Below are 19,725 nucleotides of genomic sequence, written 5' to 3' on the forward strand. Positions count from 1 at the left end.
CACACACACACACACACACACACACACACACACAAATAATAAAAAAGTAGTTTTAATTGGTAAACAGATTCACAAGTTCATGCAGAAATGCAAAAAACGAAGAATAGCCAAGCAAGTGGAAACATGAAGAACAAAGGCTGGCAGGATGGTTCAGTAGATAAGGGGCTTGCTATCACGGTTAATGACTTGATTTAGATCCCTGGGGCCCACATAGTGGAGGGAGAGAACTGATTCCCACAAGGTGCTTGACTTCCTAAGTCCACCATGGCTTGTGAGTGTGTGTGAGCATACCTAAATAATGTAACAGAAATTATTTTAAAATATATGAAAGACAAAGTTAGAGAACTTACACTCCCCAGTTACAAGGATTATGGGCTGGGGACAGAGCTCAGTTGTCACAGTGCTTGTCTGGCATGCAGGACACCCTGAATTTGATCCTCAACACTGTATAAAACAGGCAGGTGTGGTAGTATACACCTGTGATCCCAGCACTTGTGAGGTAGAGGGAGGAGTTCAGAGCCATCTTTAGGTCCACAGGGAAATCAAGGCTAGGCTGTAATCTATCTCAAAAAATAAAGAGATGATTAAGTCAATGTGTGTATGTAAGTGTGTGTGTGTGTGTGTGTGTGTGATATGGCAGGCATGGTAACTCACACTGGTGGAGAGAAAAGCAGGCCAGCCTTATGTACATGTGAATTTCAGGTCACCCAGGGCTACGTAGTGAGACCTTGTCTCAAAGGACAAAAATAATAACAAGAATTATAATAAAGCAGCAGTAATCAAAACAGTGTAATACTGGCATAAAGGTGAATATTAATGAGTCACTAGGGCACACATGAGTCCAGAAATAATATAAAATAGAGACCAAAGGCAATGTGACAGAGCAAAGAATCTTTTAAGCAAGTAGTGCTGTAATAACTGAGTATCTTCTGAGTAGAATACAACAACAAAAAGAAAAACAAAGGAAAGAAAAGAAAAAAAAACCTAACCCACCCTATCAACCAATCAAAACCACTTAGAACCAAGACCTCCCGTCCTCTACAAATTTTCCTCAGGGACTGGGATGTAGCTCAGTGGTAGAGCATATGCCTAGCATGCACAGTGTCCTGGATTCTATCCCCGGCAGTTAAAGACTAGCCTGGGGCCAGAGAGACGGCTTGGTAGTGAGAGCACTGGCTGCCACTGCTGTGGACCCAGGTCTGTTTCCCAGCACCCATGTGGCAGCTCACAACCATCTGTAACTTCAGTTTCAGGGGATCTGATGCCATTTTCTGGCCTCCTTGGGAACCAGGCATGCATGTGGTACACATATATATGTACTCAAAACACTCATACACATATACATACGATGTAAATAAATACATCTTTAAAAACTAACTTAAATGGATCATGAACTTATACATAAAACACAAACCTATAAAATATGGAGGATCTCAGCTAGGACAGCAAACACAAAAGCCACAGAAGAAAACAGTAAACATGTATTATACTTCCTCCAAGTAAATACAACATCTGTTCCTCACAGGTCATTGCTATGAGATTAAAGACATAGACACTGACTGAGAGGAAACATCTGCCGGGGGTCTATCTGATGAAGCACCTGCATCTACAGTGGATGGAGAACCGCCCTGACTTGATATCTACCCAGATAAAAAGAAGTGTCATGGCGAAGATTTGAGCAGCAACTTAGCAGACACCGTGGGATGACAGAGAAGCCCATGAAGAGACAGGCGTCATCAGCACTTAGGGACACACAAGTTACAAGCACAATGAGATTCTACTACATACCCATTAGAACAGCTAAAACAAAACTAGACCTTCTAAGCGTTAATGGGAATGCAGAGAGGAACAGTGATGGTCAAACACGATGATAGGAATGTGAAATGGTTCGCACGCTGTGGCTGCAGACTGCGGCTTACGACACGAGCACACACATGCCACGGGACACCCAGTCCGCTTTTAGGCACTTTCCCCCAGAGGAACAAAAATGTTCGTCCATATAACGAGTTGCATGCGTGTGAATGTTTATGAAATTTTATTGGCAATGATATCCCCCAAACTAGAAACAATTCAAAAGTCTTCCAAATGAAGAGTCGACAAATATTTTGTCAAATTCGTACGACGGAATATGACTCAACAATATGAAGACATTGAACCGCAGGCACGTGCCACGGCATGGGTAAATCTCAAAACCCTGAGGCACGGAAAATAAAGTAGGCAAAAAAAGAGCACATATTGTACTCCTAGACTGGCTTTGAACTTGAGGCTCCTCCTGCCTTAGCCTCCTGAGTGCTGGGATTACAGACATGTGTTGTGCTTGGTGAGTTGAATACTACATATGCATTTTCTTGTTCATTATTATTTTTAAGGAAAGCTGTTTTTAAAATAAAGAATAAGGAAGCCTACTTCCAATTTCCCTGTAATAAAAGGGAAATCATAACAAAAATTTAACAATACTTAGCACTGAGCCAGGTACAGTGGCTCTATCTCCCCAGCCTCTAAAGGTATTTTAGGAAAATGACATAGTTTTAAGTAGTTGTGTTAAAAAAGAAAAAGGTAAGCCGGGCAGTGGTGGTGCATGCCTTTAATCCAGCACTTGGGAGGCAGAGACAGGTGGGTTTCTGAGTTTGAGGCCAGCCTGGTCTACAGAGTGAGTTCCAGGACAGCCAGGCTTACACAGAGAAACCCTGTCTCCAAAAACAAAAAAAATAAAATAAAATAATAAAAAAGAAAAAGGTAAAAATTAACAAGCACCCAATTTAAGAATCTGGAAAAGAATAAAAAAATAAGCCCAACAAAGCAGAAATCAATGTCCTGCAAAGCAATATCCATTAGAAGATTCACAAGGCTAACAGCTTTGTAGAAACAATAAAGGGCTAGAGAAAAGGCTCATTAGTTACGGGCACTGGCTGTTCTTCCAGAGGACCCAGGTTCAATTCTCAGCGTGCACATGACAGCTAATAACTGCCTGTAACTCCACTTTCAGGGGATACAGGGCTCTCTTCTGGCCTCCACAGCCAGCAGGCTCATACATGATGAAACACAGGCAAAATACACAAAAAACAAAAATTAAAACTAAATAGAACTAATTTTTAAAATACTTTTTTCTTTATTCTCTCATACAATACATCCCAACTGTAGCCTCTCCTCTCACACTGTTCTCCGTCCCTCCCCACCTCCCCTCTCCCCCAGATCCACTGCTCTCCCTTTAGAAAAGATCAGGCCTCTCAGGGATATCAATCAAACAAGATGCAGTAAAATTAAGCAGAAACCCTCATAGTAAGGCTGGACAAGGCAACCCAGTAGGAGGAAAAAGGTCCCATGAGCAGGCAAAAAAAGTCAGAGACACGGGGGGGGGGGGCGGCGGTTAGGAGTCTCACAAGAACACCAAGATAAATAACCACAGCACGTATGGGAGGGCCTAGTACAGACCTGTGCAGTCTCTGCTTCAGTCTCTGTGAGCCCAAGAGAGCCCTGAGCCCCAAAGCCAGACATTAGGCAGAGTTTAGGGAACCCTGCAGAAGAGGGGGAGGAAGGACTGTAGAAGCCAGTGGGGTTGAGAACACCAGGAGAACACAGCCCAAGGATCAATAAAAATAACATAAAAAAGAAAAAACTTAGCAGAAGTATGGGGGTAGGGCAGGCAATGTACTTCTATAATCCCAGCATTCATGAAGCTGAGGCAGGAGTATGGCTACAAGTGTAAGGCCAACCTGGGCTATGGAGTGAGGATCGGGAAAGCCAGGGCTGCATACCAAAACCCTGTCTCAAACAAATAAACAAGAAATAATAAGCACATAATAAAAATGTTGTTTTCAGTAAAACTTAAGGAAAAAGACATGACAAGAACATATTAGAAAGAGGGAGGGCTCATAGCCAAAACCAGCAGAGATTTCTTTCTTTATGGTTTTGTTTTGTTTTGAAGACAGGGTCTCTCTATTATATAGCTCTGGCTGTCTTGGAAGTCTCCATGTAGACTAGGCTGGCCTTGAACTCACAGAGATCCACCTGCCTGTCTCCAGAGTGCTGGGATGAAAGACATGCGGCTCCATATTCAGCCAAGAAATCTTATAAAAGAATATTATGAACAATTTTATGGAAACAAATTTGAAAACAGACACAATGCACAGATTCCTTTAAACGGAAGCTCATCAAAACAGAGAGAGAGATTTGGGGTGCAGCTCAGTGACGGAGCGCTTGCCTGGTATGTGCGAAGTCCTGGGCTCAGAAAAAAGGGAACAGAAAGCCTAGGTAGTTTTCTGACCAGTGAAATCAGAGAATCAAAGCAAGACAAATGGTAATAAAATTTCACAGAACAAACCCAAACTCATTCAACAAACAGTAAGAAAGAGACCAGAGCAATTTTAATTATTTAAGGCTGGCAAATCATGGGTCCAATACACACAATAAAAAGCAAATTATAAGAAATTTATCTAACACAGATGAACATAAAAGCAAGCATGTTGAACACATGATCGGCAGAGCAGGTAGCACAGCAGAGGAAGACAGCCAGTCCTCATAGGCTCCCTACACCACGAGCCAGCCAGTATTAAACGTCAGTGACTGAGCTAGGGAGATGCTCAGTTGGTAAAGCACATGGAGCACAAGCAACAAGCACGAGACCTGAATTTGATCCTCATCATGTACAAAAGCCACAGATCATGGACGTCTGTAACCCTGGTGGGGAAGGAGACAGGCAGATACCTGGAACTCACCGGCCAGCCAATCTGTGCACACCAAACTCGGTGAGAGACTATCTCAAAAGGTGGAAGAGATGGAGAAAGACATCAGCCTTGACCTTTAACTTCCATATGTGTGCACACAATTAAAAAAAACCCCACAAAAGCCTGTTAATGTAATTCAGCACATTAATAGATAAGCAGATTAAAGGGAAAAAGCTACCAACACAAGCAGAGAAAAAGCAACATTTTAAATTCAATATCCCTTCATGATTAAATTGGAAAACCATCTTTCTTAACTTGATGAAACATGGTCAGATAGGTAGCTGGAATTAACATTCTTTGATGATGTTATTTTGAGAAAGGGTCTTATTTGGTACAGGGTAACCTTGAACTTGCAATGTAGCCAAAGATAGACCTGGACTGCTGATCCTCCTCCAAGTTGCCAGAACTGCAGATGTGTACCACTTGGTACTATAGCAGTGAGACCCTGGAAATGTTTTCTTTCAAATCAAGCTGGACCTAGTGGTACAGGCCTTTAATCCTAAGTACTTGGGAGGTAGAGGCAGGAGGATCACAAGTTCAAGGCCTAACTGAGATACAGAATGAGACTAAAGCCAGTGTGAGAAATTTAGTGAGACCCTGTTTCAAAGCAAAAAGTAAAAGGAGAAATGGGGACTGAGTCCTGGGAAGAAGGAAAAACAAACCAACCAACCAGATAAATAAATACTTGTCTATATGCCAAGTAGCCAAGGCTACACTGTGAAACACTTTCAAAACAAAACAAGAATGCCCTGTGCAAACCATGCACAGCAACTTACTCTTATACTCTCAGGACTTGGGGGGGCTGAGGCTGGAAGATCACAAGTTTGAGGCTAGCCTGGGTTATATAGGAAGGCCTGGTCTAAAAAAACAACAAAGCAGCCAGGTGGTGGTGGCATACACCTTTAATCCTAGCACTCAGGAGGCAGAGACAGACAGATCTCTGTGAATTCAAGGACAGCCTGGTCTACAAAGTGAGTTCAAGGACAGCTACAGCTACACAGAAAACCCTGTTTTGAAAAAAAAATACATTAACATTTAAAAAAATAAAAAGAAAAATAAAGAAAAAAGAAGAAAAAAAGAAAAAATACAATAAAAATAAGCAAACAACAAAATAACACTCTTTACAGTGCTTGGTTGCTTATTTTTTGACAGGTTTTCTTGGAACTGTTATATAGACCAGGCTTACCTCAAGCTTGTAGAATTCTGCCTGCCCCTGCTTCCCAAGTGCTGAGATTAAAGATGTGCTCCGTCACACCCACTCAAGGCTATGCTTGTAGTCCTGAACAGTGCAACAATGCAAGAAAAGTCACATGTAAAAGGCTTGGGGAGTTAAAACGCCTGTTTGAGTAAAACAGCATATGCACAGAAAAGCAAAGCAAAAAGTGAAAACTGGTTGATTATCAACACATGAAATATAGGCGTGGTGGGAATTTCATACTTGATCGAGAATCCAAGGTGACACTGGAGAGAGGACTCATCAGTTAAGAGCATTGGCTGCTCTTCCAGAGGACCCAGCTTTGGTTCCTGGCACCCACATGGTAGCTCAGAATCATTTGTCCTCCACACACACCAAACACTGGGGGGGGGGTGCACGCGTGTGTGTGTGTGTGTGTGTGTGCGCGCGCGCACATGCACACATCATACAGGCAAAACATCTATGCACATAAAATTTCAAAACAAAAATTGTAAAAGTCCATGGCTGGGTAGTTCATGGGCCCTAGAGTAGTAGAACTTGTTACTGTTTTGCTAACTGGTCATACTTTCAAAATGCCTTCCACAGATTTATTTATGTTTATTCCCATAGACCTGGGCTGCTCTTAGCCTTGGTCAGAAGCTACGTTTTTGTGGTGGGCACCATTCAGTGCAGCACAACTGGTCAGAGTGCTGAGAATAAGAGACTGAATACTCCGTAGAAGGCAGAAAGAATGCAAGAGCTGGAGGATGGGGCTAATGCTGTCTTTTGGATAGGATACAGCCATTGCAATTATGAATTCATGGTAGCTACAGCTACCCACACAATATCAAGCCACCCCAAATCCTAACATAGATAGGGTAAATGATCTCCAGGCTCCACTCCTTTCTGAGAAGCTACTTGAAGTTGATCATTGCTGGGAGAAGGAGAATCACTCTTTTTTTGATGATGTAGTCACTGGTGTGATTCCCATGTCCCAGTGCATGACCCAAACCCCTGTACATGTCAGTGAGCTGTTTAAAAAAAAAAGACATGAAGTTGGGGGGTGTTCAGGGGATTCGGGTGGGTGTGATGATGTGTGATGGGGAAATTGGGAGTAGATATGATGTTATTTCATTACACATGTGTATGGGTTTCAATAATAAAGAAAAATTAAAAGTATCATTTACAATGGATATAAAATATACAGGTCATGAGAAGGTATGTTTGTCTGAGTGGCTCATTCCTTTATCCCTTCAAGTCTTTCCTCAATGCCACCTCCCAGTTGAGTCTCCTGTGACCACTCCATTTAAAATTGCATGTCTCCACCATAATTGTTTTTACTTGTGCTCATTCCTCCAAAAGACTTCAACGTTACATAAACAGAGTCTAAAATTTACACGAGAACACAACAGGCCAAAATAACCAACACTTTTTTGAAAACTTATTATTACCTAACTCCCTGGGCTTTCTCCTTCCAGGAGGACAAGTATTCTTGTCTGTTTTATTTACTCTTTCATATATAAGGCCTAAAACTCTTCTGGGGGGTCTCTTGGTTCTTGTCTTCTTGAAGGAAAGAATTCAGTCAAGAGACATAGACAATTGAAGCAGAAGTTTATTTAACAAAGTAAGCAAAATAAACACTCCAAAAAGAGATTGTAGTGGACGGCCTCCAGGCAGGGAGCAGTCTAGGAGGTTCTGCATTTGGACCTTAAAAGGGTTTTCATGAGTATTTATGAGGTTAGGCGGCAGATTCACAAGGTAGTCCTTTTCCTCCCAAATCAAGGTAGACCAGATCTCCCTTTTAGAGTGTTTGTTCCCATGCTCCTCTAGAAAATTCCTCTAGATAAATGGGGATATTAAAAGCACAGTGCAGGGCTGGAGAGATGGCTCAGAGGTGAAGAGCTCTTGTCTCTCTTACAGAAGACCCAGGTTTGGTTCCAAGCACCACATGGCAGCTCACGAGCATCTGTTACCCCAGATTGTTCTAGAGGATCCAATGCCCTCTTCTGACCTCCTCTGGCACCAGGCATACACCCAGGCAAAACATTCACATACTTTTTAAAAGACCATAATGCAAGTAGTATTATAATGATGTTAGGTCTTTCGAGAACACAGGCCCTCTATGAATGCACATGTGTGGAAGAATGCCCTCTCTCACCTGAATTTCTGACATAGCTTGAACAACTTAACTGCATTTTCAAGGATATTTAACCACAAAGGCATTCTGGCCAGCAGAAGACACAGTAGCCACAGAACAGCTGCAGTTTTCCTTAGTTACCTCATTTTGAGCTCCTTGTCTACCTAGTATCAGAATCTAGTATATACGCTATCTACCCAGGGCCTGGTACACAGTGTTGTTCCACAACTATTGAATAAATGAATGAAATTGGTAACTATAAGTGGCTCTGAAGAGTTATACAGCCTTACTGGAAGGCATTAAAAGTGCCTTAAAGTGGACAAATAGACTGTATTCATTGTAATATTACTCCAAAGATATTATATACTAAGTGGTGTGTGTGTATTGGTATGAGAATTTGTTCAAGCAGGTTCTAAAATTTGTATGAAAACACAAAAGGCCCAAATGCCCAAAATTCTCTTGAAAAAAATTAGGGAAAGTGAGGGACTTGCCTTATATACTTTTGCTACATCATCATCATCAATCATAGTAATTAAAACACTAAGAGGTCACTAAAATCAAATGGGAACTGTGTGTGACAAACACCTACTGTCCCAGCATCGTACTAGGGAGGAGGCAAGAGGATTATAAGTTCAAGAGCAGCCTGGGCTACTCAGTGTCTCAAAAATAATAAATAAACAAACAAGCAAATAACAAAACAAGAATCCAAATAATTGAAAAAGAAAAAATGGAAGCCAGATATGGTAGCACATGCCTTAAATCCAAGCACTTGGGAGGCAGAGACAGACAGATCTCTATGAGTTCAAAGCCAGCCTAGTCTACATATCTAGTTTCAGGCCAGGCAGAGCTACACAGTAAGACCTTGTCTCAAAACAACAGCAACACAAACAAACAACAACAATGAACACAACTCCCACTACACAACATATTATTTTGTGATTACACAGTCTGTGATAACTTAATTTAGAAATAACGAAGCCACACTTATCTTCACATGAGGACTAGACAATGGTATGAAACAAGAAAGAACCAGGTGCAGTGAGGTTTTTAGTTTTGTTTATTTTTGTTTAGTGGAGCCTCCTAGCTTTGGTCTCTAACAGTCCTATGAATGTTTCCCAGCTACTGGGATTATAAGTATGTTCTACCACACCCAGTCCCAGGGGGTACTTCTGTTGTTACTGTTTTGAGGCAGGGTCTCTATGTAGCCCTAACTCTATGGGTCATCTTTCTGCCTCTGTCTCGTGAGCATCCCCATGCCCGTCATTCAGTGGTATTGTTTTTTAATGTTCCATTCATCTATCAGCATATTCATGGGTATATACTGATTATTGTGTTTAGTGGTTTTTATTTTTTTTGTATGTATCATATAGGATATAATATTTTTCTTTTAAAACACTCACTTTATGTGAGTGTTTGCCTGCATGTATGTATGCACCACGTGTGTGCCCAGTGACAGAAGGTGTTGGATCCCCTGAAACTGGAGTTATTGATGGTAGTAAACCATCGTGTGGGTGCTGGGAACTGAACCCAGGCCTCTGAGTGCTCTTAACCACTGAGACATCTCTCCAACCCCATAGGATAAACTCTACAAGTAATCTTAGGGATGAGGGTGTAGTTCAGCAGTGAAGAACCTCAGTAGTATCCAGGAGACCTCTGGTTCATCCTCAGCATCTCCAGGATAAAATAAAATAACGTTCGTATAAAAGCCTTTCTAAATGTAACAAACAGACTGGACAAAGCGCACCACAAGCACAGTTCAAAGACAACAGCCAAATAGAGCCAATAGGGACAAACATAACAAAGGACTAATTTCCTTCAGATACATCACTAGGAAATGCCAACTCTTAGAGAAAAATCAGCACAAAACATGAATAGACCGTTAAGAGAAACATGAGGGTATGCTCAGCCTTACACAGAGAACGAGAAACGGAAGTCACTGGGAGACCACTGTTCAGCCCCTGACAGAGACAGGGGAAGTAGGGTAGCCATTGCAATACAGATTTCTTCTGATACTCTCTCCACCCATTTCTGGAGCACTTTCTTCCTTTGTTGAGATTGCTCCTCCCCACCCCCACTTCGCTGGCCACCAGTTGCTAATAAACTCAACCATAGAACACTACCACCTATAGGTGCTCCACCCTCCAGCTCCCTTCTGACTTCCAGCTTAACTCCTGCCTACTCACTCATCTCTGACGATTCTTCGATCCCGTCGGAGCCTCCGTTCCCTCTCCCAAAGCCCCTCCTCAGTCAGCATGTCTCATCTCATCTCTGTAATGCCATCTTGCACACACCCTTAGCTTTCTTACCACCTAGCTTTTATTTTGCTCAGCTGGCAAGCCCTTTCCTGGGCTCACACAGTCACCCGCCTGTCCTGCACCCACACCTGTATCGTCTGAGAGAACGTCAGAGAAAGTTCTCACTAAGTTTATGATCACAGACCTCAGGCAGGCTGAGTGTTGCTTGGCAATTATGGGAGATTTCCCCCAAATTGTTCTCTCTCCTAGACAACCATTTCATCCCCCTAGTGTCTCCCTCTCCATCTTCATCCTCATCTTCATCCTTCCTTCTTCACTGAGAAAGCAAAGCAGTCATAAAATAACTCCAAAAAGCAATCATCAGAGAATGTCAGCAAGCTCCTGCACTAACTCACCTCATGTTCTCTGTCTTCTCCATTGCTTCCCTGGACCAATGGTCCGAGTCCCCCTGTAAAACCACCACATCAACCTGTGCACTATGCAAACTGCAGGACGCTACCATAGAAACCCCCTTCTCTGCCTTGCATTGTGAGGTCTCCCAGCACACCACACACTTTCTCTTGTCCTTACCTACAGTGCCCCAACCACCCTGCTTCTCTCTATGACCCCTTCAGGGTTACTCTGCACCTGTTTCTGAACTCTCCAGTTCCATTCTCTTTACACCGTAGGGAATGAGTGACATCCTGGCTGAATGTATATTTCCAACATGGACATGGACACATCAGGACCCCAGTAGCTCAGTCCCACAGGAGTGGCTAAGCCTTTCCCAGGTAAGGCTCACAGGGATGGAAAAGCCTTCCTTGGGTCTGAGTGCAAATGCTGACAGTGTGTACAGAGCCCCCACCACCACTCCCACCACCCAACGTTCACTGAAGACTGCTCCCCTACAGAGATTGTTCTACCGAGGTTAGCTAAGCCCGCCTCCTTGTTCATCTGTGTGTTACAACCTCAGCTCCGTGTTCAGCTGTGTGCAGTAACCCCACCCCCTTGTTGAATTGTATATGATGAACACACTGAGTCTCCTCTATCAGACTGAGCACAGACCGTCAAGCCCAGCATTTCTGTGTGTCCTTCCTTTACTTGCTTGCTGCCCCAGTGAGGTCAATCCCCAGAGTTGTGCAAGAACTTGGCAATGTACCTCAACTCCACTGAAAAACGCCTGTTGACGTCATCGGTATCTTTGACACGGCAAAATCTATCGATGGGGTGGTGAGCAGCATTTGCCGCCGTTGCCTACTGCCCAGTCCTCGGGGTCTTTTCTGCTCCAGGACACAGACTGTCCTGACATCACTCTTACCTCACTCTGACAGCTTCTATCCATTCTCCGTGACTGGTTCTACATCTCCACGACATCTGGATAAGGGACACCTCGGGTCCAGCCCTTAGACCTCTCCTGACTTCTGTCAACACTCATTCCACCAGTCTCAGCCATTCACATTTGTATCCATAGCCCCTCCTCTTCCTCTAGGGTATCCTTCGGCTTCTTTGTAAACCTCCCGTCCAGGTGTTTCGTTAGCCGACTAAACATGGTGTGGCTACCAACCTTCTAATATTTCACCCTGCTGCAGATCTGCTCTCCTCCAAATCTCCTTCCTAATGAGCTCCCTCTCCCAGTGACCAGATCTGAGACCCTGCAGACATCTTTGAATGTCATCTCTCTACCTCTGCATTTGACTCTTTCTTCTCTATATAATGAAATCCAGACACTAAGACAGGCGTGGCCGTGCACATCTGTACGGTCAGCACTCAGAGGATTGGCCAACAGCAGAGGGTCAGCAGCACCTGCCCGCAGCAGCTCCACTCTCTGCACTCTCTCCTTAGATGTTCCTCACCACCCTCGCCCATGCCCCCTGTCATTCCCTTGTTCTTCTCTGGCTCCTTTGATCAAGGAGGTGGGGACTGCGGCTCCAGGAAGCTTGTCATAAGGACTTCCCTCAGAAGGCCATGACTGTTATTTCTTTGATCCCTTATGAAGTCTCTCTGGTCTCAGAGCCATCCACATAGCATCTTAGGGAACTGCCCTGCTCCCACCTGTTCACTGTATGCTTAGTGGCTCAATCCAGGTCCCCTCCCCAAGCCTGTACCTGTCAATAATGACTGGATCAGAAGGCGTCTCATTCCGGTTACCACAGCTTTTGCGGTCACAGCACCGGCTGAAGGAAAGATGAAGAAAGACAGAAAGAAGTGGTGAAAGAAAGAGAGTCGGGGGTGGGGTGTGGGTGTGGGGTGTGGGTGTGGGGTATGGGTGTGGGGTGTGGGTGTGGGGTGTGGGTGTGGGGTGTGGGGCGCCCTAGTGAGGATTCAGACTATCTGTTCTGGGTGTAGAATTCCTATGGGCAAACGAATCTCTTCAGGGACTTGAGGGAGAAAGCTAGGGAGGGGCTTGGCCAGACCCTTGGCAGCCTAGTTCTAGGGATGTTAGTCATGAAAGCCTTGTGCCACCAAGTGGATCACCTACAGTGTCTCTTAGATGATCAATCACCAGTGAATCTGCACTTGTAAGCTGCACCCTGACCTTGACACAGCTGCGCGGCAGAGACCTGCTCCAGCTTTGTTTGTTTTGTTATGTTTTTTATTTTTTCTACCGAGGGTGGCCACTGTCTCAACTACAGGCTTTTAAATATTATTTCTTTTTCACTTATCAGGAACTGTCTCCAAGGCACTGTAGGACTGGAATATTCAGGAAATGCTCTAGGGTAAAGGAAGGGGGAACTAAGAGCTGTGTCCCCCTCCCCACCCCCAATTTATCTACCAAAGAGTTGCCTGGCAATTCTCACATCCGGGCAGCCGGGCAGCTAGGTTTCCTCCACCAGGCCCCTTAGCGAATCCCAGCCCAGCCTGTGCCCATCTTCCCAGAGAGCTACTCCCCGGAGCTTTGTTAGCTAAGCTTCCTTAACAGTAGGAGGTTTCTTTTGCAAAAACACTTAGAGAAGTCACATAAACAGGGCAGGCTAATGGGGCCTCAAGGAGCCTCTCTTCTGCCCATGCTGTGTCTAGGGAGCTCCCCATCCCCCTGCCCAGGCTTCCCCAGGGAAATGGAGGTGTTGTGAAATAGGAGCAGGGCCTGACAGGGGACCTGAGCTCCATCTTGACAAGGAGGTACACCGCTTGTCAATGTCAAGGTACATCTTGGGTGACACTACCCATCCATCTTACCTGCACATGATCTCATGAGTGAGCAGCACTCGGCACATTTCAGGATTCTTGTCCTGTCCCTCATAGATGATAGCCTGGGGAGGAGGAAGTGTGCAGGCTCGAGTGGAAGGAGGCTCCTCTCAAGTCCCCATGGCAAACATAGCTGAGCCTGTGGGTCTGCACTGGTGTCTCTCAAACCAAGGACCAGGAGAGGTCCCACCCCAAGAAAGATCATGTCCTTTGCCTTGATCTGAAGAGTCCAGGGGGAGTGGGGAGGGGCAAAGCAGGAACCTGAAACCTAGGTGCTCAGGTGGAGGAGAGCCTCCTACCCTCAAGTAGGACCATCAGCTAGGTAGCAAGACCAGCACCAGGTCTGCAGATTCCCTGCTGGTGGAGCAGACAGGCTCCTGGTCCTACCCTGCATCACGGTCCTCCCCTTAACCCTTAGCATCTACCTCTCTGCAGGCTGTTCCATGCTTACAGTGGGCTTCTGGTCATGTATATTGAGCCTCTTGGCAATTCCTGGTAACTAATAACACAGGCCACTAAGCTGCCTCTTCATACCTCCCTATCAGTTCCCAAGTGCAAACGAGAATCTTGCCTTTGGACTATCAATTCCTTCTTTCCCAGTCTCCTAGTGCCCCCTGTCCTAAACAAGAAGTGGGCTTCCCAAATGTAAATCTGGCTTCCTAGTCTAGTGGCACCTGGGCCTTCCAGCCTTCCTGTTTGTAGGTCCTTTTCTCTGTAGGCTCCATGCTCATTTGCCACCCAGTCCCACTGTCACTGCTCTGTGCACGGTGACTGAGAGCTCTCTGGATATAGGCCATTCTGTTCTGCTTTGGGACCAGGACCAGGTGAGGCTGCTAGAAACACTTGATCATACAAGAGCGTGCAAGTTGCCATGTTTCATCCAGACCCACTAATCCGGCCCCTTTACAATTCAAGCCCCTTCTCCCAGCATGTTTCTGAAGCCCTGAGACTTGGGCTACCTCGCTGAATGCAAGGTTTGTCCCTTTGAACTGCTTTTGTCAGCCCCAAGCCTCCTTCCTGGAACCAGCCTATCAGCAAGGTGCTGAGTGTCTGCAGGACAGGCTCTGGGACCACACACAGGTCTCTTTTCCGTTCCCCGGGGTGCCCATCCCCCTTTGCAGTTAGTGATGATGTTAGAGGACTTTCTCTAGAGAATTGCTCTCAGTGGAGTTGCCTGTAATGTGTACTCTCGCCTTAGGCACGGTCCCTAGCCAATGGCTGACTGATAAAGAGGACACAAAACGCTTTAACGGACCGACTCTGGTGCTGTTTCTATTCCAGTGATCCCTATGGCTTGGGCTGGGGCTGGACTCTGAGACTACCTGCTTGCTGTGCATCTCTTCCTGTCGTGTTCCCTTTCCTCTTCTCCTGAGAAGTACTCTCCCCCCTCACTAATAAACTCCACACCCCTGATTCTGTGTCTAAGATTGGGTTGTTAAGGACTACGACTTAAGCCAGGCTCATTTTAGAAATATTTTCCTTTCCAGACTGAATAGAAAAAGCACACTCTTTCTGCCATAGGCAGGGAGCTGGGAGAGGTACAGGAGAGATGGAGAGGGGCTAAGGTTGTTTACTCAAACTGTGCCTTAAATGGGCCCCAACAGGCTCCAGGCTGGCTCACCTGCTTCGACATGGAGTCAATAAGCCGCACGTAAAGGTCTTGCTCTGTCCGAAGTCCTAGGGTGGGAAGGCAGAAAGAGCTTGCTGTCAGGGGAGCGGGAGGATGCCTCACATGGCTATACCCATACCCTCCCAGGCCCTGAGGCAGGTGCAATGTGTCTCAGGATGCTGCGGTACCCGGGCTTTGCTTACCATTATTATACACCAACCGAAGGCGGTAATGGATCCCGTTATTTGTCTTTTCTGTCCCAGGCTCCTACAAGGATAAGACAGAAGGATGTTCAAGTGCTCAGTGCCTTCAGCCTCCTTCACCCACACCCTCCGCTCTACTCCCACAGTCCTTCTCTGCCTTCCGGCCACTCACCCATCCGGTCCCACACATTTAGCATGTGTCACTCATCCTCCCCAGTGTTCCCGTGAATGTGGCAGGGTCCCTGAAGCCCTCCCATCGCTCCCAGTGCTAGTCCCAGGCCAGCCCATGAGCCTCTCACTCGATCCTTTTCCACGAAGTCGATGAAGGCTGTGCGCTCCACCTCCACGGGCTGCCCCTGCCGGTCGTACATGGCCAGCACGAAGTGGAAGAAGTTGGACTTCCTGAGGTTGGAGGGGGGCTGCTTTTCAAAATGTGCTCTGGCCAGGCCCACGCCACTGTGGGAGGAAAGGAACTGGAAAACCACTGGAAGGGGCCTCCACGGAGAAAGGCCCTAGTGGTTCTGACCAGGACTAGGCAGGCTGTGACATGCCAAATGTTAGGGCAAGGATCATATCCATTCCATAAAGAGGCCTACAGTACTGAGGCTACCCCAGCTTGCTTCTTTGAGAAGAAGGAATACCACAGGCGCTGCATGAAGGCATTCTGACAGGCTCTCCCCCACTGCAGGCTTCTCCCTAGGACCCAATATTTAGGATGGTTTATATCTAAAATCAAGTGTATAAACTATAAACTAATTCATTATACTATCCAGAGGCATTTAGGACTGTGTATTAGGGCATCAAGAAGCACCTGGGAGGTCCTGAAATGAATTTACCACTGAACCCCAGCTTACAACTAGGGCCTGACTGAGATTATAGCACTACCTCCGGCATGGTGCTCATCAGACTATCAGGGATGCTGCAGACTATCAGAGATCTAGGCTATTAGTCTGCGTAACCTAGACCTTGGGCTATGGATATAGAAGAGGAATACTCTTTCTGGGTACAAAGGGCATGACTCCAACTTCAAGACAGCATGGTTTCTGGGCAAGAGGATCTCCTAGTTTGGCCTTATGAAAGCTTGCTCCCGGCTCTTCAGAAACCCTGCTCAGAAGCAAGGAGGAAGAGAAGAACAAGGTCTCATTTACCAGACTGTCCTTAAACTCTGTAACACGCAGCATGCAGTTACGGAATTAAATGCCTGGAAGAGGACAGAATCACAGGCAGAGGGTGGGACGAGGGTCAGAGTATGGGGACCCTTAGCCCCAAATGTCACCAATATAAAAAAAAGAAGCAAAGGAGGAGAATATTGTTATGGGTTAGTGTTTTTGTTTGTTTGTTCAGTGTTTTGGTTTTGTCTTGTTTTATTGTTGTTGTTTTTTGAGATAGGGTCTCACTCTGTAGTCTAGGCTGGCCTGGAACTCACTATGTAGTTCAGGCTGGCCTCAAACTTGCTGTGATCTTCCTGCCTCAGCCTCCCAAATGCTGGGATTATGATATGAGCCACCACACCTGGCAAAAAAACACAAAGGATAATAACTCTTTTGCGGGATCGGAGGGAAGACTTCCAGAGACTACGGACTTGCCCTAACCCTCAGGGATACGTATATACTCAATAACCGGAAGGGGAAGAAAGGACAAATAGCCCAAGAAATATTTGCAAGGGCAAGTGTCAGTGGGTCAGGCTTCAAAAAGTGCCATACTGGGTGTGGAGTGTAGCTCGGTTGGAAGAAGCCCGTCTACATGAAGGAAGCCCTAGGTTCAATGCCCAGGACCACATAATACCAGGATTGGTAGTGCACGCCTATAATCCCAGGACTCTGGAGGTGGAGACAGGAAGATTGGAAGTTCATCCTTGGCTACATAGTGAGTTGAAGGTGAGCATGAGATACAGGAGACTCTGTCTCAAAATAATTAGAGAGATAAGGAGAGAAGGGAGGAAAAAAATAAGTAAAAGGGGAATAATGGGGCTGGAGCTAGGGAGATGGCTCAGTGCTCAACACGCTTGTCATGTGAATGTGAGGACTTCATAGTCCCAGAACCCACATAAATGCTGGGGAATATGTCAGTGCTAAAAGGGCAGAGGCAGGGGCTACTCATAACAAACTGGCTAGCTAGCCTAGCCATCTAGATGAGCTCTGGGTTTAACTGAGAGACTCTGCCTCAATGAGTAAGTTGGAGAATGACTAAGCAAGACTCCAAAGAAGACAGCAATAATGGGCCTCCTCTTGCAGACATATGCATGTGCCTACTTCATGTTTGCCCCCACACATACAAAGATGCATGTATGTGTGTGTGTGTGCGCGCGCGTACCACATACACATACTCATGACGGTATAAAGCAAGGAGAGAAAAGTTTGCACTGGCAGTTCCTGCCAGAGTGTGTAGGAATATGAACACCAGGAAAAGAAGTTTAGACTTTCTTCTCTAGAGGTATCCCAAAGCATGGTTCTCACAGGTTCCCTGATCTCCACCCTAGAAAAAGAGTGCTGTGGCCACACTGCTGGGAAAGTTGATTCTGTGAAGGCTTTGGACATCCTGCAAAAATGACCGTGCTTCAGTTGGCTCAGGCTAGTACATCCCATACGTTCAGTACCTAGACTCCAAGATGATGGTTCCCAGTGTGCTTTAGCGGGCTCCTCTCCTGTGTTTCTGCTGATCCGTGAGGCCGACAGAACAAAAACAATAGCACATGACTTCTACATTTTAGGTCACAAAAGCATTGTAGACTCTGCCTTGTTCTTTTGCTGGCTCATCACACAGGGGAAGTCAGCTTCCATTAAAAACCAATGCCCAGGACTGAGGAGATGTCTCAGTTGGTAAAGCATGTGCTTCATAACTATGAGGACCCGGGTTTGTACCCTAGAACCAACATAGAAGGCAGGACCTGGTGCTGTATGATGGGAAACAGGGACAGGGGGATTCCTGGGACTTGCTGACCACTTGGCGAAGTTCCAGGCTAATGGGAGACCCTGTCTCAAACAGGAGACAGGTGTATGAGGAATGACATGAGGCTGTACACTGGCTTCCTTATGAGCTCCCTACATGTGCACCCATACATGAACACACATGTGCTCACACACACCAGCTTCCCAGATGCCCATCAGGCATGCTACTGTGACAGTGACTACCAGATTCATTGCTATTTAATATTTCCTTCCACATAATTTGAAATCAGGAGCCACTGAGATAGCCCAATGGGTAAAAGGCTCTTGCTGCCAAGGCTGATAGCCTGAGTTCGATCCTAGGAACCTGCATGGTAGGAGAGGGTCAACGTCTACCAGTTGTCTTCTCACCTCTGTAAGTGTACTATGGCACGTGTAAGCAGCGTCCCCCAACAAATAAATAAACACAGGTCATTTTTTAAACAATTAAGTAAAATGGATTTACTGTTTTCTTTGGCTTTACACTAGGTCATAGTATCTAGTATCAGAGTATCATAGGCAATTGCTAGGTTCTCATACTGAGTACCGCAAATCATAAAACCAATTGTTCTTTCTCATGGATGCATTCTTGGGAGTGGCCATAGGAATGTGTGATGACAAAAGGTGCCTACCGTACCAGAAGTTCCCTTTCCAGGGTATGGTCCTCTCTCTATTCTTCCCTGTTCCATCCAGCTAGATGGCAGTCCTTTCAAGTGGGGACTTGACCACCTTCTGTCAGCTTCTCAACCTGGCTGAGAGGCAGAGAAGCTTGGAGAGCTTTTGATCACAGCAGGTCTCTGATTACTATGGATGAATATGCTAATGAGATCTCAACTCTGAGCTCCACCCGCCTGCTTCCAGGGCCAGCTTAGCTTCAACTCTACCAGGGATGGTTTTAAGAACCACCAAGTGGAAAAGATGATGAAAGGGGGTGGCCTTTAAGAGAAATCCCATCACTGCTGTTCTTTATTCTTATGAGTCTGACAGGCTCTCAGGCAGTGGGAAGAGAGTAGACAGACAGGCCTTGGCAGAGGAGACGTAGATACTGAGAAAGTACAGAAATCCCAGGCCACTCGATAGGCCTTTCTATGGAAAAGCCCTTGCTTGGCTCAGGGCTTCTGAACTAGTGACCCGAGCTTCCTAGCCTATCCCAGTCCTTTTGGCAGATTTCACTCAGTCCAAATCCGGTCTATTCCCCCACCCCCCTCCTGCTGGTCTCCTGCTCCTATTGGTCTCCTGCTGGTTTCCCTAAACCATTGGCCAAACTCCCTAAACTGGGCTTGCCTTCCCTGTGGGATTACTTGGGAGGCAGAAAGAACACAAAGATTAGGAGAGGGGAAAAGCAGTAGGCTCCCACAGTGGGTATAGTTCGGTATCCAGCACTAAGGTGTGAGGCATAGAGAAATTGATCCACCTCACATGCCCCACAACACACCGTCTCACTCAGCCCAGCTCTACTCCTCCTAAGGCAGCCCAGAGTAGCACCAAGCCTTCCACCCCCACTCACTCACAGCCTTCCACCCCCACTCACTCA

At 45.9% G+C, this 19,725-nt stretch overlaps 1 protein-coding gene across 2 annotated transcripts in view; it reads right to left on the minus strand.

Moving 5' to 3' along the window:
* Ebf4 (EBF family member 4) overlaps positions 1-19,725 on the minus strand; it is a 72,153-nt gene that overhangs the window by 45,092 nt on the left and 7,336 nt on the right. For both annotated transcript variants that reach the window (XM_028755372.1, XM_028755364.1), the window contains 5 exons: positions 15,567-15,723; positions 15,268-15,331; positions 15,077-15,132; positions 13,447-13,520; positions 12,375-12,443 (listed from right to left, as the gene is read on the minus strand). In XM_028755372.1, coding sequence (XP_028611205.1) covers positions 12,375-12,443; positions 13,447-13,520; positions 15,077-15,132; positions 15,268-15,331; positions 15,567-15,723 — 420 coding nt within the window. The remainder of the gene's footprint in view (positions 1-12,374; positions 12,444-13,446; positions 13,521-15,076; positions 15,133-15,267; positions 15,332-15,566; positions 15,724-19,725) is intronic.

This window comes from Grammomys surdaster, unplaced genomic scaffold (genome assembly GCF_004785775.1).
Source record: "Grammomys surdaster isolate TR1022 unplaced genomic scaffold, NIH_TR_1.0 129, whole genome shotgun sequence".
Classification (NCBI taxonomy): Eukaryota; Metazoa; Chordata; class Mammalia; order Rodentia; family Muridae; genus Grammomys; species Grammomys surdaster.